Source organism: Mobula hypostoma, chromosome 9, assembly GCF_963921235.1.
Source record: "Mobula hypostoma chromosome 9, sMobHyp1.1, whole genome shotgun sequence".
Classification (NCBI taxonomy): Eukaryota; Metazoa; Chordata; class Chondrichthyes; order Myliobatiformes; family Myliobatidae; genus Mobula; species Mobula hypostoma.
In genome coordinates this window covers 129,965,713-129,981,764 of record NC_086105.1, presented here as the reverse complement: position 1 = coordinate 129,981,764, position 16,052 = coordinate 129,965,713, and the positions used below count along the sequence as shown (strand labels likewise).

At 44.7% G+C, this 16,052-nt stretch overlaps 1 protein-coding gene across 12 annotated transcripts in view; it reads right to left on the bottom strand.

Moving 5' to 3' along the window:
- The window catches only part of mapk8ip3 (mitogen-activated protein kinase 8 interacting protein 3), a 197,406-nt gene that overhangs the window by 47,992 nt on the left and 133,362 nt on the right, over positions 1–16,052 (bottom strand). For all 12 annotated transcript variants that reach the window (XM_063059137.1, XM_063059138.1, XM_063059141.1 and 9 more), the window contains 4 exons: positions 9,287–9,448; positions 6,424–6,580; positions 3,307–3,492; positions 2,352–2,535 (listed from right to left, as the gene is read on the bottom strand). In XM_063059137.1, coding sequence (XP_062915207.1) covers positions 2,352–2,535; positions 3,307–3,492; positions 6,424–6,580; positions 9,287–9,448 — 689 coding nt within the window. The remainder of the gene's footprint in view (positions 1–2,351; positions 2,536–3,306; positions 3,493–6,423; positions 6,581–9,286; positions 9,449–16,052) is intronic.

The following is a 16,052-nucleotide window of genomic DNA, read 5'->3' as shown; positions in this document are numbered from 1 at the left end:
GACTTGAGAGGTCAAGTAGCCTACTCCTCCTCCTAATTTAGTGTTCTCAGACAATAAAGTACTCAGTTATTGAAATTACAACCCCCACTCTCCCAAGGTAAAAAAGCCTGCGCATTCTTTCAGGTATGTAGAGTCGTAATGGCGAACACATTATATTTATAAATTCTACTCCCTTTAAAATGAATGCTAACATTGCATTTGCCTTGTTCACCACTGACTCAACCTGCAAATTAACCTTCAGGGAATCCTGCATGAGGACTCACAATTCCCTTTGCATCTCAGGTTTTGTGAATTTTCTCCCCGTTTAGAAAATAGTCTACACTTTTGTTCCTTCTGCCAAAGTGCATGACCATATACTTCTCAATACTGTATTCCATCTTCCATTTCTTTACCTGTTCTCCTTATCTAAGTCCTTCTGTAGCCTCTCTACTTCTGCAAAACTACCTGCCCTTCCACTTCATATCATCCACAAATCCATCAATTCCATCATGCAGATCATTGACATACAACCTCTTTCAGAACCCCAGGTGTTGTCCATCTGGTCTAGGTGACTCACCTACCTTCAGACATTTTAGCTTCCTGAGCACCTTCTCCCTAGTAATAGCAACTGCACTCACTTCAGCCCGCCAATACTATTGATATTCTGGCATACTGCTAGTGTCTTTTACAGTAACAATGATGCAAAATACTTATTTAGTTCATCCGACATTTTCTGGTCCACCATTAGCACCTCTCCGGAGTCATTTTCCAGCAGTCTGATATCTTCTCTCGCCTCCCTTTTACACCTGAAAAACTTTTGCAATCCACTTTAATTTTATTGACTAGCTTGCCTTCGTATTTCAGCTTTTCTCTCCTTATGGCCTTTTAGTTACCTTCTGTTGATTTTAAGAAGTTTCCCAATCCTCTAACTTCCCACTAATTTTTGCTTTATTATATGCCTTCTCTTTTCCTTTTATGTTGTCTTCAACTTCCCTTGTCAGCCACAGTCTTGCCTTTAGAATACTCCTTCTTTGGGACAAATCTATCCTGTGCCTTCCGAATCTCCCAGAAACTCCAGTCATTCATATTCTGCCATCATCCCTGCTAGTGTCCCATTCCAATCAACTTTGGTCAGTTCCTCTTTCATGCTTCTGTAACTCCCTTTACTCCACTGTAATACTGATACATCTGTCTTTAGCTTCTCCTTCTCAAATTGCAGGGTGAAGTCGATCCGAGACCTCCCTGGCCCTGGCACCAGGGAGGCAACATTCCAACCAGGAGTGTCTTTCAAGTCCACAGAATCTCCTGTCTACTCCTATTGAAACTATGGAAACTCTTATTGCAGTCCTCTTCTCCCCACTTCCCGTCTGAGCCACAGAGCCAGACTCAATGCCAGAGAGCAGGTCACTATGACTCCTCCCTGGTAGGTGATACACTCCCAACAGTATCTAAAGAGGTAGACATTATTGAGGGACACGGCCACAATGGTACACGGCACTGGCTGCTCATTTCCTTCCCCTCTCCTTATAGTTGTCCAGGTACCTGCCTCCCTGTACCTCCTGCCCATCACCTCCACATTCTTCCGTGTAAATTGAAGGTCATCGAGCTGCAGCTCCAGTTCCTTAACACGGTCTCTGATGAGCTACAGCTCAGCACACCTGATGCAGGTGCGGTTATCAGCAGGCTTGAGGTCTCCCGGAATTCCCACATCACACACAAGGAACCCAATACAGCCCTGGAGCCATTCGCGCTGCACTAACATGAAGAATAACGAAAAAGAAACTTACCTCGCTCAAATCTGTTGAACCAAAGCCTCCCCACTCTCTAACACCAGTCCACTCCAACAATGGCCGCTCCACTTATCCCTACCTTATTTTTATTTGCTCCTGCTCATGAATTGCAATTCAATTGGGCCGCCAGAAAAGGCCGAAAGCCCGTGAATGCTCCTTTTTAAATCCCTCTCCCCAACCCGCGTGTGGCCTCCTCTCACGACTCGATTGGGCCACTGGGGAAGAAACCTTGCCAATAAACACCCAGCAGCAGGCACATACACACAATGTGAGGGTGGGAACCATAAACCATTGGTAAGAAGCTCATCACTCTGCAGGGCAGTCCCTTGGGAGGTCAAAAACACAGAACTGCACATAGCACAGTGGGTCATTCTTTGCACTTAAGACATTAAAAACAGACATTTCCCCTAATGATTCAATGCAGTTACAACATTCTCAGCCCGAAACATCAATTGGTTATTCCCCCTCCATGGCTGCTGCCCGACTTGCTGAGTTACTGTAGCATTTTGTGTGTGTAACAATCTCCCGCCAGTTTCCTTTACCAATTGATGTGTTGACCCTGTCCACATCCAGCCCCCTTACCTGAGCTGAGTTCGCTCTTCTGTCGGCGCAGAGTCTGTGAACACGTGTTCTGTGTAGGCACTAGGCCGAGCCAGTGCTGGCTCAGCATCGGTTACACCATTCCCTGTTGCCTCTGTTGCCTCAGTGGCCTCTTCAGCTGATTGTGGTTGGTTGATCTTCCCGCCTTTGAGAGGAGCCATATCACCTAGGTGGGTGGGAGAGACACAGCTGGGAACTTGCCCCTGTGACGAATCACACTGAAACAACACTGCTATAACCATCACAAAAAAATATTTCAATCATCTTTCTATAGTAGTCGCGTGATAACTCAGGTGGAGTATGGTGTTTTCCTCAGGGGTTTCCGGGATTTTATGGTGAATAACACTGCATGACTTCGTTTACTGTGGGCAGGCTGATGCACGGGCAGCCGACCACATGGTCCTTGACAGATCAGGGTCAGGACCCAGAGGCCTGGATTGCGTCCCTTCACTGCTACAGCCTTCCTCCTGCCGAGGTGATGTGTCGTCACCTTCCACTGAGGTCCTGGTTGGATCCCTCTTTGTCTAGAGCCATTCCCCTTGACCTTACCACCATGGGCGAACCTCCCAGAAGACAAGTACCAAATGGCAAACTCTAGACGCCATTGCTCTCGGGATCTCAGGGACACACGAGCCTCTCTGTGGGCCACAACAAGGTGACAATTCTCAGGAGAAGCACTTTTCAATAACGTGCAATGTACTCACCGAAACTCTGTGCAAATGGCAGCCTTTGACTTCTCCACTCTTCTGTTTAAAGTCCCCACCTACTGCCCTATGCTTGCAATTTGTCCATGTACCCAGACAGCACCCAATTTCCAACAACCAGCGGCCAGCTCCCTGCTCTGGGCTCTCAGCGGGCTGGCAGATTGTTAATGAGATCTGTTGTGCAACCACAAGAACGTCTGGTGCAGACTGAGCTACTTGGAGTTGTTACTCACTTTGTCCTTTGTCAGACGTTGGGGTGTCACTTCGAGATGTGCTGTTGCTCCGAGGAACATTACACCTGGTTGCACATCCGACCAAGGTAATTCCTGCTAACACTCCCTCTGCTCCTCCGGAATCGTCCGGATTCAAGTCCCTTTCCAAAAATATCTCTCCTGCGGGATAGTCACTCTCACTTGCAGCTGACACAAAAATAGGAATAGAATAGGATCATTATGGTGCAGATATAACAAAAAGTAAACATATTATCAAAGTGTTTATGTGCCTCTGAGATTCATTTTCTTGCAGGTATTTACAGGAAAATAAAGAAATACAATAGAATTTATGAAAACCTATTCATAAACAAAGACCGATAAACAACCAATGTGCAAATAAAAAGTAAATATATAATACTAAGAACATGAGTTGTAACGTCTTTGAAAGTGACTCTATAGGTTATGGAATCAGTTCAGGCTTGAGGTGAGCGAAGTTGCCCACAGTTCTGCAAAACAACAAATATCACGGCATATGCCAGTGATTTACACCAGATTGTGATTCTGGCTCAGGAGCCTCGTGGTTTTAGGGTAATAGCTGTTCCCAAACCTGGTGGTGTGGGACCCAAGGCTCCTGTACCTCCTGCCCAATGATAGTAACCAGAAGACAGCATTGTCTGGATGGCAGTGGTCCTTGATGATGGATGCTGCTTTACTGTAGCAGTGCTCCTTGTAAATGTGCTCAATAGTGGAGCACATGTACAGGCCTTTCATAAACCTGTAACTTTACACGGTTCAGGAAACTTTGTTTATTTTTAGTCAAAATTTCAACATCAACAATTTCATAAATTTGAAGAGTGGGCGAAATTCTTGTAAAGTGTGTGCTTCTAATAAGAGGGCCTGTGCAGTCCTGGGGCTAAGGTGTACATTACTCATTCATATGTTGTGGGCAACGCTGCCATCTAGTGCCCAAACATAGCTGCTCAAAAAGGTGACAACAGACTGCTTTGAATTGCTGGACTCCCATGTGGTGACAGTCATCCCACAACATTGCTAGTTAGGACATTTCAGGGCTATTACAGTGAACATGAAGGAAAAGCTCAATGTTTAGGGGAGTAAACAGAATGCTTGATCTTAGATGATATGGAGCTTCTTGAATTAAGAGTTGCATTCATCCAGAGAAATGGAAAGAATGACACATTCAAGGTGGATGTCAGGTTTTTAAGATAATGTTCATGACACCCTTACCTCAATGATATTGTCACTTATTTCATAGTAAAATCAAGAAACTAGGGGTTTCTGAGAAATACATGTGCATGCTCAAAAGTTGTCTTGTAGAGTCCTGTAATTGGTGGAGGGGTACATAATTCACAGCCACCAGCATTGACTTGGACTTCACTTTAAGAGGCTGGTCCGACATGATGACGTAGTTATGTCAAGTACTTTTACTGCACTTTGCGTTCAGTGTTTGGGGTACAATAAATGAATTATGTTTTTTTCTTAAACATAAAATGCCTCTACGAAAACCTATAATCTCATAACACAACAACATTGGCCCATATATACCAGAAATAGAATTACTTATGGTAGTTTGAACTTATTCCTGCAGGCCAGTTGCATTGTAAAAAGTCAGTGATACAATTCATCCAACATGTAGACCACTCCGCTAAGGACTTCGCAAAAGGGTTTTAAGTGATATTTGCACTTTTATTTTAAATTGCACAATGTATAGGTGGATGTTTTAATCCCCATTTCAAATTACAATCATAATATCATTGACAAGACCTCAACAGTATAAGAACATGTAAAATCTGTCCTTGTACTTCAACTGTTTGTGTTTTAATATCTCATTTTACTTTGTTTCACTTATAAAATATTTAATTACGGCCAGGTTTCAAGTTCAACGCTTCACTGCTCCCAATCAGAAAACTGCAAACTGTGATTTCAGAGAGCATGCATTTAAGATGAAGAGAGGGCAAAATTTAAAGAAGGGGCAAGTCTTTTTGGACAGAGTGGTGGGTGCCTAGAACGCGAGCTCCTGGGTGGTGGTAGAGGCAGATACATTAAGGATTTTTAAGAGACATTTAGATAGGCACATGAATGTGAGGGCAATGGAAAGATATGGACCTTGTGCAAGGAAGAGGTTTTAGTTGAGTTGGACATAGTGTACCGAAAACATTTTAACAAATCTTAGCAGAATTAACTTAAGTACAGTTAAGATATTCCAAATCACAGTATAATTTAATTAAATTCCATTAATTTTCTGCTCTTCTTGAGGTTTGCACCATTCTTTTTCATTCCTATACCCTGATTTGTAGTAAAAATACATTTAACAAAGCAAACCAACATTGAAAAGGTCAGGCAGCAGCACAACAAAGGTGATTTTACAGCCTTTGACTATAACTCCATATCCTAACATGTCACAAGGAAACAAGAGGTGTTGAAAGAAGTTTAAAAACCGGTCATAAGCAGAAAACGGAACTACTTATCTTGAGACATTAACAGGTTATACATTAATGTACCAAGAAAATAAACATAATTATTAGACTCCCAAATGACATGTACTTGTTTAAATCTAGATAGCCGAATACCTGTGATCTATATCTACACAAGACCTACAAATTCAAAGTAAATGAACCATCTTTTCTTGTTTATTTTCCAAGATCCCTGTACACATTTCTGAAATACACACTACTCATCAACCTTTCAAAATGCTAATAAACCCAAAATCTTTCCCTTCAAAACACCTTCATTTGATAATGGTAAATTATCAAATATTCCCTTGGGTTGTCAATGGACTAAGTCAGCAACATAGAAGTATAAAGAAAGCATACCAGGTTCAAGGCAAACAGATGCTCTTGAACAAAAGGGGATAACTACACTCCTCTGTTGAGATGTTCCCACAACCAACAATCGCACTTCAAGGACTCTCTATCTTGTTATTAGAAAATCAGAACATTACAAAATGACAGGATAAATTGCCTTGCTTCCTGTACATCTCCCCTCTAATACCTCTATTGAAGTGTATGTTGTGGTATATTGCATGCAGACCCAGGCTCACATCAATTAAATCTAGTTACTCCACTTGTCCGTAGTGAATGGCCTTGTCATCCTGCTGTCTGAAGATGGAAGTCCGCTCACCTGGGATGCTGGTAATGCACAGAACGTGAGCATTGCAGACTGTAAAGTGGTCCATAATGGTGCCAGGCTGGTTGGCATCAATGATCACAATTTTACTGGTGGAGTGTGTGCTGGTGCAGATCCACACACGGCTGGAGACATCCTCTGCACTGTGGACCTAAAGGAGAAATCACAGAGTCAGAGAGAGAGAGGGGGAAAATATCCTCAACAGACACACAACAGCACAATGCTAGTACAAGTAATTGGGTTAAAAACCACTGCAGACAGACAACACATATCAAAGTTGCTGGTGAACGCAGCAGGCCAGGCAGCATCTCTAGGAAGAGGTACAGTCGACGTTTCAGGCCGAGACCCTTCGTCAGGACTAACTGAAGGAAGAGTGAGTAAGAGCTTGGAAAGTGGGAGGGGGAGGGGGAGATCCAAAATGATAGGAGAAGACAGGAGGGGGAGGGATGGAGCCAAGAGCTGGACAGGTGATAGGCAAAAGGGATATGAGAGGATCATGGGACAGGAGGTCCAGGGAGAAAGACAAGGGAGGGGGGAACCAGTGGATGGGCAAGGGGTATAGTCAGAAGGACAGAAGGAGAAAGAGGAGAGTGAGAGAAAGAATGTGTGTATAAAAATAAATAACGGATGGGGTACGAGGGGGAGGTGGGGAATTAGCGGAAGTTAGAGAAGTCGATGTTCATGCCATCAGGTTGGAGGCTACCCAGATGGAATATAAGGTGTTGTTCCTTCAGCCTGAGTGTAGCTTCATCTTTACAGTAGAGGAGGCCGTGGATAGACATGTCAGAATGGGAATGGGATGTGGAATTAAAATGTGTGGCCACTGGGAGATCCTGCTTTCTCTGGCGTACAGAGCGTAGGTGTTCAGCAAAGCAGTCTCCCAGTCTGCGTTGGGTCTCGCCAATATATAAAAGGCCACATCGGGAGCACCGGACACAGTATATCACCCCAGCCGACTCACAGGTGAAGTGTCGCCTCACCTGGAAGGACTGTCTGGGGCCCTGAATGGTGGTAAGGGAGAAAGTGTAAGGGCATGTGTAGCACTTGTTCCGCTTACAAGGATAAGTGCCAGGAGGGAGATCAGTGGGGAGGGATGGGGGGAACAAATGGACAAGGGAGTCGCGTGGGGAGCGATCCCTGCGGAAAGCAGGGTGGGGGGAGGGAAAGATGTGCTTAGTGGTGGGATCCCGTTGGAGGTGGCGGAAGTTACGGAGAATAATATGTTGGACCCAGAGGCTGGTGGGGTGGTAGGTGAGGACTAGGGGAACCCTATTCCTAGTGGGGTGGTGGGGTTCCTGTGAGTCGGCTGGGGTGATATACTGGGTCCGGTGTTCCCGATGTGGCCTTCTATATATTGGCGAGACCCGACGCAGACTGGGAGACCGCTTTGCTGAACACCTACGCTCTGTCCGCCAGAGAAAGCAGGATCTCCCAGTGGCCACACATTTTAATTCCACATCCCATTCCCATTCTGACATGTCTATCCACAGCCTCCTCTACTGTAAAGGTGAAGCCAGACTCAGGCTGGAGGAACAACACCTTATATTCCGTCTGGGTAGCCTCCAACCTGATGGCATGAACATCGACTTCTCTAACTTCCGCTAATGCCCCACCTCCCCCTTGTACCCCATCCGTTATTTATTTTTATACACACATTCTTTCTCTCACTCTCCTTTTTCTCCCTCTGTCCCTCTGACTATACCCCTTGCCCATTCTCTGGGTTCCCCCCCCCTGTCTTTCTCCCCAGACCTCCTGTCCCATGATCCTCTCATATCCCTTTTACCTATCACCTGTCCAGCTCTTGGCTCTATCCTTCCCCCTTCTGTCTTCTCCTATCATTTTGGATCTCCCCCTCCCCCTCCCACTTTCAAATCTCTTACTAACTCTTCCTTCAGTTAGTCCTGACGAAGGGTCTCGGCCTGAAACGTCGACTGTACCTCTTCCTAGAGATGCTGCCTGGCCTGCTGCGTTCACCAGCAACTTTGATGTGTGTTGCTTGAATTTCCAGCATCTGCAGAACTCCTGTTGTTGCAGACAGACAACAGGTGTTTACATTTGGATGAATGATAATTAGACAAGCCAACATATATTGCTTATGGTTTTTTTGCATGGGCTGCTTAAGGTGTCACTGGTCTTGCATTTATATGACTTTCTCAACCTTAGGGTGTTCCCAGGCCCTTTAAAAATGTAAGGTGCTGGACAAGATGCAGCAGTCAGTTTCAAACTGCATGCTCCAACAGACAACAGTGGAAGTAATTATCATGTGACCTGTTACATTCTTATTTGAAGATACTTACTAATCAGAACCATATTAAAAAAATATTATTCTCATTATTATCCCACATTCTGAAACAGGAACACGAGTCACCAACTGACCCACACCTGAAACTTCATCAACACTGACAAAACATGGCTCCGATATTTTGTTAAAAAAAATGGAATAAAAAAAAATTCAAGGGCAAATGTCCTGATACAAGGTTTCAACCCAAAACATTGACAATCTCTTTATCCCCCACCCAATTCCGAGAAATGTTGCTTGACCTGCTGAATTCCTCCAGCAGATTATTTGTTGCAAATAGCCAACACTGTGCATTCACAGTATAAACTAATAGAGTTTTCAGGTTTAACAAAAGGATCCTTTTATTTTTGTTCTCCATCTTGATACTGCTGCATCACACAGCTCCTGAGAACAAAGTGGTAGCGACATGGCTTCTTTCTAAACGTATTAATCAGTCTATCAGTTAATCAACCTCATATTAATAATCTTACCCAACTTACATCACATTGTGCAGATCACAATGTTACCTGCCACACACATCTTTAGGTTGTTACCCAACCAGCATGGTACCTCGCTTACCTTCTTGTTTTTGTCGGGAGAATTGTGGTCGCCGCTAGCTTTCCCATCTTTTTCAGCGTCGGAGGTTAAGGGATCACAGCTGTGTGAGCGACCCAGTGCATTCCCATTATCCATTCGCTGGGGCTTCCAGCCTGTCAGGTCTACACCAGCTGCACACCAGAGCTGTGAGAGTATAAACACAACAAGAGTTCAGGAAACACTGAAGGGGTCATCTCCAAACGGATCTTCAGTATTGGGAAAGTGAGGATATTCTTCAAAAACACAGATCCAAGTCAAAGTAAATTTATCGTCAAGTTTTTATATATGTATGTGTGTGTGTGTGTGTGTGTGTGTGTGTGTATGTATGTATGTGTGTATGTATGTATGTATGTATATATATATATGTGTGTGTGTGTGTGTGTGTGTGTATATATATATATATATATACACACACACACACACACACACACACATATACACACACACACACACATATATATATATATATATATGTCACCATATACTTCCTTGTGGTTCGTTTTCTTGCAGCATTTACAGGAAAATAAATATATAATTTATGAACAATATACATAAAGGCTGATAAACAATCAATGTGAGAAGATGATAGATATTGAGAACATGAGTTGTAGAGCCCTTCAGGCAGATGGGGCTTGTCGGCTGTGGTTGGCAGCTTATCTAGGAGAAGGAAAACTCTGACCTCAAACCTCCGCTGCCTTGTGGTTATACCCACCCATGGAGAAGGCTTCAGGAGTAAACCACAAGGTTAAAATGCAGAGCTGGAGTCTTTAAGGTAGCCTATGTTGAGCTCAACTTCTGCAATGCTACCGCTGCCAAACCGTATCTGCCTCTGCTGTTCCTTTGGGTTCATCAGATGCGTGGAGAGGGGGAGCTTGCTACCAGGGAAACAGCTTGCTCTCCATATTGTATTGGCCTGGCTTGTGTATCTAGACAGCTAGGAGACAACGTCCATCGTCAACCCTGACTGGAGGGACAGTCATCATCAGAGCCCTTGAAAGTGAGTCTGTAGCTTGTTTCAGAGTTGAGGTGAGTGAAGTTGTCCACGCTGGTTCAGGAGCCTGATAGCTGTCACGTAATAACTGTTCCTGAACCTTGCTGTGTGGGACCCAACACTCCTGCCTCCTACCCAGTGGGGAGGGCTCCTGCAGAAGATCGAAATAAGTTACAGAAGCTTGTGAAGTTAGTCAGCTCTATCATGAGTACCAGCCTCCACAGTAGCAAGAAGAGAGTGGGGGACCTTGATGTGGGAATACATTCTTTTAAATTCAGGCAGTGGTAAGGGTTGGGAACACACTTAGAAAAGACACTTCAAAGAAAATTGTTTACATGACTACAGTAGAGGATCAGGCAAATGCAAAGGAACAGCTCGGACTCAATGGGCTGAATGGCCTTCTTCTGTGCCACAATTATTCAATATTTCTAAAGGCCCCAAAATCATTCGCTGAAAACGGAGGCCCTGACATGGGACTGGGTGCCGGTAAGTCTCAGGATGTGGAATACGACATTTCAGTGAGGTTGAAATTTCTTCACTCAAAGGATGCGAACCAGTGAATCCGATGGCAGAGAAGGCAGGGGAACCAAGTTGCTGAATACGAGCTGATAGATTTATAGATAGAACATTGAAGTGGAAAGTGAAAATAAGATGTTCAGAAATAGAATCAGCTTTGGTTATGTTAAGTGGCACAGCAGACACAAAGGTCTTCTCCCGGTTCCCATTTTTCTATACTTCCAGTATTTTTCTCATAGCAGAACGGACACAAAGCCCACTAGGGGACTACTGGCATATTCCGATTTCAAATGCTTTTCTACCTGATAAGAAGGATCATCTACTCATTTCCCCAGACTTGCTCTACCAGTGAGGCATGACCCACACTTCTGGTGGGGGAATCATTTAACAAACTAAAGCCAAAGTGAAATTTAAATTCATTTTACATTTCAAACAACTCGTCTAAAATGACTTGAACATTACCCTGCTTCGTATTTCACGTTTGCAATTTTCTCCACTTTTTCTTTTCTTTTAGGTAGTTTCTCGCACTTCCCTCCTCATATTTACCCCCGTCCCAGATAAAACCTTTTTGTTATTCAGCAGTTTTATGTCAATACCAGTCTAAATGTCAATCTTATTATATTATTCGTAAAGTAATTTGTGGTAGTATTACTCTGGGTAGCAGGGTGGAGATACATCTTTACCAAAGGAGGTGTGAGGCCCTTCTTCCCTCCACTGGACTGCAGGTCACCCTTGGACAAGGTGTAGCACCTGCTTTGCCACCCAGTCAGGGTCACGTGAAGCCACCGGAGCAGGTGGCGGATGGTCGTATGAGCAGTTGGTGCACATCACAAGTCCTGCTTATGCAGCCACTGACGCCAGGCAGACAATCACTGAAGAGTATTGATAATAGCTGGGGTCACCCGTCTTGTAAAGATGCTGCCCAGAAGACAATGGCAAACCATTTCTGTAGAAAATCTGCCAGGAACAATCACGGTCATAGATCATGATCGTCCATGTCAAACAACACAGCACAACCAACAAACATTATGTAGTGTTGTGTGTGAGTTATACGTACTGCATTGTGCACCTTGGTCCAGAGGACTGTTGTTTCATTTGGCGGCTGAATGACAATAAACTTGAACTTTTCACTCCCCTTTTCCACATAGTTGCACCCCCACCTGTCATGCAATCATCCCGCACTCTGTGCTCTTTCTGTCGCACCCCCCCCCCACCTATCTCCACAATATGTTTTATCCCAAATCTTCCAAGTTCCCAGGGTGACACAGTAGCGTAGTGGTTAGTGTAATGGGTTACAATGCCTGAAATCGTGGCTCAATCCCGACTGCTGTCTGTAAGGGGTTTGTACGTTCTCCCTGCGACCATGTGGGTTTACCCTGGGTGTTACAGTTTCCTCCGACATCCCAAAGAGGTACAGTTTGGTAAGTTGTGGGCATACTATTGTAACGCTCTGGTTAAGATTTCTACTGCTATGCTGTGAGGTACTTTACTTCAGCAGTTTATCTGCAAAAGCAGAGTGTCCTGCTGGTAAGAGTGCTTTGGCTTCGGCTAAACATGTTATCCAACTCAGCCAGTCTGGAGCAGGATGGCACGGAACATTCTCAGAAGCTGGGTGGGAAGAGTTTGCTGAAGGACAGTCGTCTGGTTTAGCGTCTTTTGGCAGGAGTGCAGAGAGAAGAGCCCCAGGGAAGACACCTAGAGGATCCCATCTGAAGGGGAGACCCCAATGCAGGGAGCACTTCACAAGGTGGAGAATTCCAAGAAGGGAAGTTCTGCCTGTGGTTGGTGAGGAGAATTCAGCACCGTGAATAAAGCTACTCCTAGCTACTAGAGAAATGAGCTATAATGTTGATGTGCACATTTAGACTAGTTTAACTATAATAGGCCCTTTTACCTTCATCTTTCTTTCTCTGTTCGAAAAAGTTGAAAATTGGTAAATATACTTTCTTCATAATTTTATGCTGGTGTACAATCTGTCATTTCTGGGCCATCGACAACTGTACATGGGCAGTGTTAACACAGCATTCGCTCACATCCAGGTTCCTTTAAACATAGAAAATAGGTGCAGGAGTAGGCCATTCGGCCCTTCGAGCCTGCACCGCCATTCAGTGTGATCATGGCTGATCATCCAACTCAGAACCCTGTACCAGCCTTCCCTCCATACCCCCTGATCCCCGTAGCCACAAGGGCCATATCTAACTCCCCCTTAAATATAGCCAATGAACTGGCCTCAACCGTTTCCTGTGGCAGAGAATTCCACAGATTCACCATTCTCTGTGTGAAGAAGTTTTTCCTAATCTCAGTCCTAAAAGGCTTCCCCTTTATCCTCAAACTGTGACCCCTCGTTCTGGAGTTCCCCAACATCGGGAACAATCTTCCTGCATCTAGCCTGTCCAATCCCTTTAGGATTTTATACATTTCAATAAAATCCCCCCTCAATCTTCTAAATTCCAACTAATCTGAACATTCCTGACGTTCCTGTTTGGTTGAACCCCAAATCATACCGACCCGAGACGTGTGTTGCTTATATAAAGTGGTCTTCTCGCCGCCGAGTCACGTGGCTGTTAGCAGAATCATCTAGTGAGCGAAGTTCGTATTTGAGACCAAGTGAAAGGGCTGCATTTGCGGGGTGTTCGTCCCAGAATTCGGATGTTGTTTAAGGATTGATTAAGCAGTTTATTGTGTGTTTAAATTTGTGTTTGAGGAAAGGGAGGCATGTTGTAATTAAGGGACTTTATTACGGACGCCGTGGGGATTAAGATTTGGTGTGGTTCAAATCGCTTGCGCTCTTTGTGGGGTGGTATTAGAATTCCCAACGAACTGCTACTTAGAGTGCTGAGTTCTGTAAAAGTATAGGGGAAAGTTACACCGATGGAATAACATTTTGACCAATCAGAAGGCAAGGATGGTGTGTTAGTCCAGGCTACCAGTGGCGTAACTGGTCGCACTGCCCGATAAGGAGAGCCTGGAGAGGCAGGGCCATGGGCAGTCCATATTTTTAGAGAAGAGAGCTGAGGGTGAAGACTTTAAAGACAAGTTGTATGAAGCTGAGGGTAAATACTGTAAAGTCAAATTGTTCTCGTTTCTGCAAAGTGAGGGAAGGGAGTTGTCTGATGTGAGAGGTCTAAGGGGTCCTTCAGCGGTTGATTTAAATTCTGAGTTGGTTTCAGCAATTATATCGCTGGCTGATGAATGCCAAAGTGTACCTGCGGAGAGCCAAGGTTATCGCAGTCGAGGAGTGCTCCCTGGAGTCAAGCCTACCCCCAGTGGGGAAGAAGAATATGAGGCTTGGGCTGAACAAACATCCCAGTTACTGGATGAGTGGCAGTGCTCAGATAATATGATAATATGGTGACTTGTCGAGAATTTAAAAGGTCAGGCTGCTGAGATGGTAAGGTTCTTCAAGGCAGAAAACCTGTTGGTCACATCTGTGGGCTACGTGCAAGTGTTAGAGAATGTTTTTAGCATGACGGACAGCCCAGCTGATCTTATGAAGTTTAGGCACACATTCCAGGAGAAAGGAGAGAAACCCTCTGCCTGAGTTTTTAGGCAAGATTAACGGTTGCATTGCTTGTGCTTTAAAGGGGCCATTCAACTGGCTGAATAAATCGATCAAGATGGAGCAAGTTGTGAAGGGCTCGCTGTCACATAACGTAATTGCTTTAAGCATTTGAATTACTCACAAGACGCGTCCCCCTCCCTCGTTCTCCCTCAGAGAAGTAAGAGAGGAGGAAAATACAATGAAGGAGCGGGAGGTCTCCACATTTCAAGCGGGAGTGTGTAAGGACAGGAAAACCTTCAGAAAGTAACCCGGTGGTTGCTTAAACAGAAAAGAAAGTCAGGAGATTTTGGAGAGACCCAGTAAGGGATCGTGGCATCTCGGAGATAACACATTGCAATTAATGTATCAAGGGAAACACTAAAGTGCAAAACCCTATTCCTGAAGGCTCAGTGGGACCAAGCTCAGATGTATCCATACGGATTGAGGACATTTATGTTAGAGCCATACTTGACTCAGGTTCTGAAGTTACTCTACAGTTCCTTTTACAATTGGTATTTGACGCCATTTACCATTGACGCCAGTCAGTACCATAGAAATCTGGAGCCTTAGTACTGATGACTAACTATCTGATGGTTACTTGAAATTAAAGCTGGAGTTTTCAGAAGCAGAATTTGGAGTAGTTGAGACACTTGATACTTCAGTGTTGGTCTGTCCGGATCCGCTTGAAAATAGCGAAGGTTCCATTGTTGTGGAAAAAAATACTCCCACTGTGAAAAGGCTCGTGGGCGCCTGCAAGGAGGGAAGTGGAGAGAATTTTTTTTTGAAAACCTTGTCCATTGTCCACCATTGTCCTGGTGTTCAGAACAATTTTTGAGAAGGTGCAAGTTCCTCCTAAGCAGGATGATGAGCAGGAATGAGGAACTGTATGGTACACCCAGTCCAAGCTGTTCGTATTACATCCTGGGGAGGTAGCCATAGTGACGGGAAATTCCCAAGAATGCCCGATGCTGAGGCTCTCTTTATGGATGCTCTGGATCGCGAAGAAGAGTCATACTCACCTGCTGGGTGCCAGTGAGACGTGAACTGCAGAAACCTTCCACGCAAACAGGATAACAGTGAATGACAGGAACACCTCAGAGAGAGAGAGAAGCTACCCTCAGACATGGGATGCCAATGGCACGTCTTTTCTCTGCGAAGGGTCATGTCTAGTTTACCGGTGAGAAAATGGGGGAGAGATAGCTCCTGGTTCAGGAAAGTTAACAGCAAAGCCATTCAACTTTCGTGACTCCCTGATACCCGAGGAATGGAAAAGGAGACTAACTGAGAAGATGTTGAAACTTAAAGATGTCTTTTCTACCGATGAGTTTGATGTGGGTTGCCCCAAGAGTACTCGCCACACTATTAGGGTAATGGAGGACACCCCTTTCAGAGAGAGGTCTTGACGGTTAGCACTGGAGGAGGTGGAAGATGTTCAGTAGCATCTACTGAAACTGCAGGAAGCTGGATTATCACTGAGTCACAGAGTCCCTATGCCTCACCCATATTGATGGTGAGGAAGAAGAATAGGAAGGCATGAACATGTGCTAATTATCGGACACTGAACTGATGTACAGTCCCCGACCGATATACTGCTCCACGGATCGAGGATGCTCTTGCCTGCCTGAGTGGAGTGAAATGGTTCACTGTGTTGGATCTAAAGAGTAGGTATTATCAGATCCCCACGAGTAAAGCTGATAAAG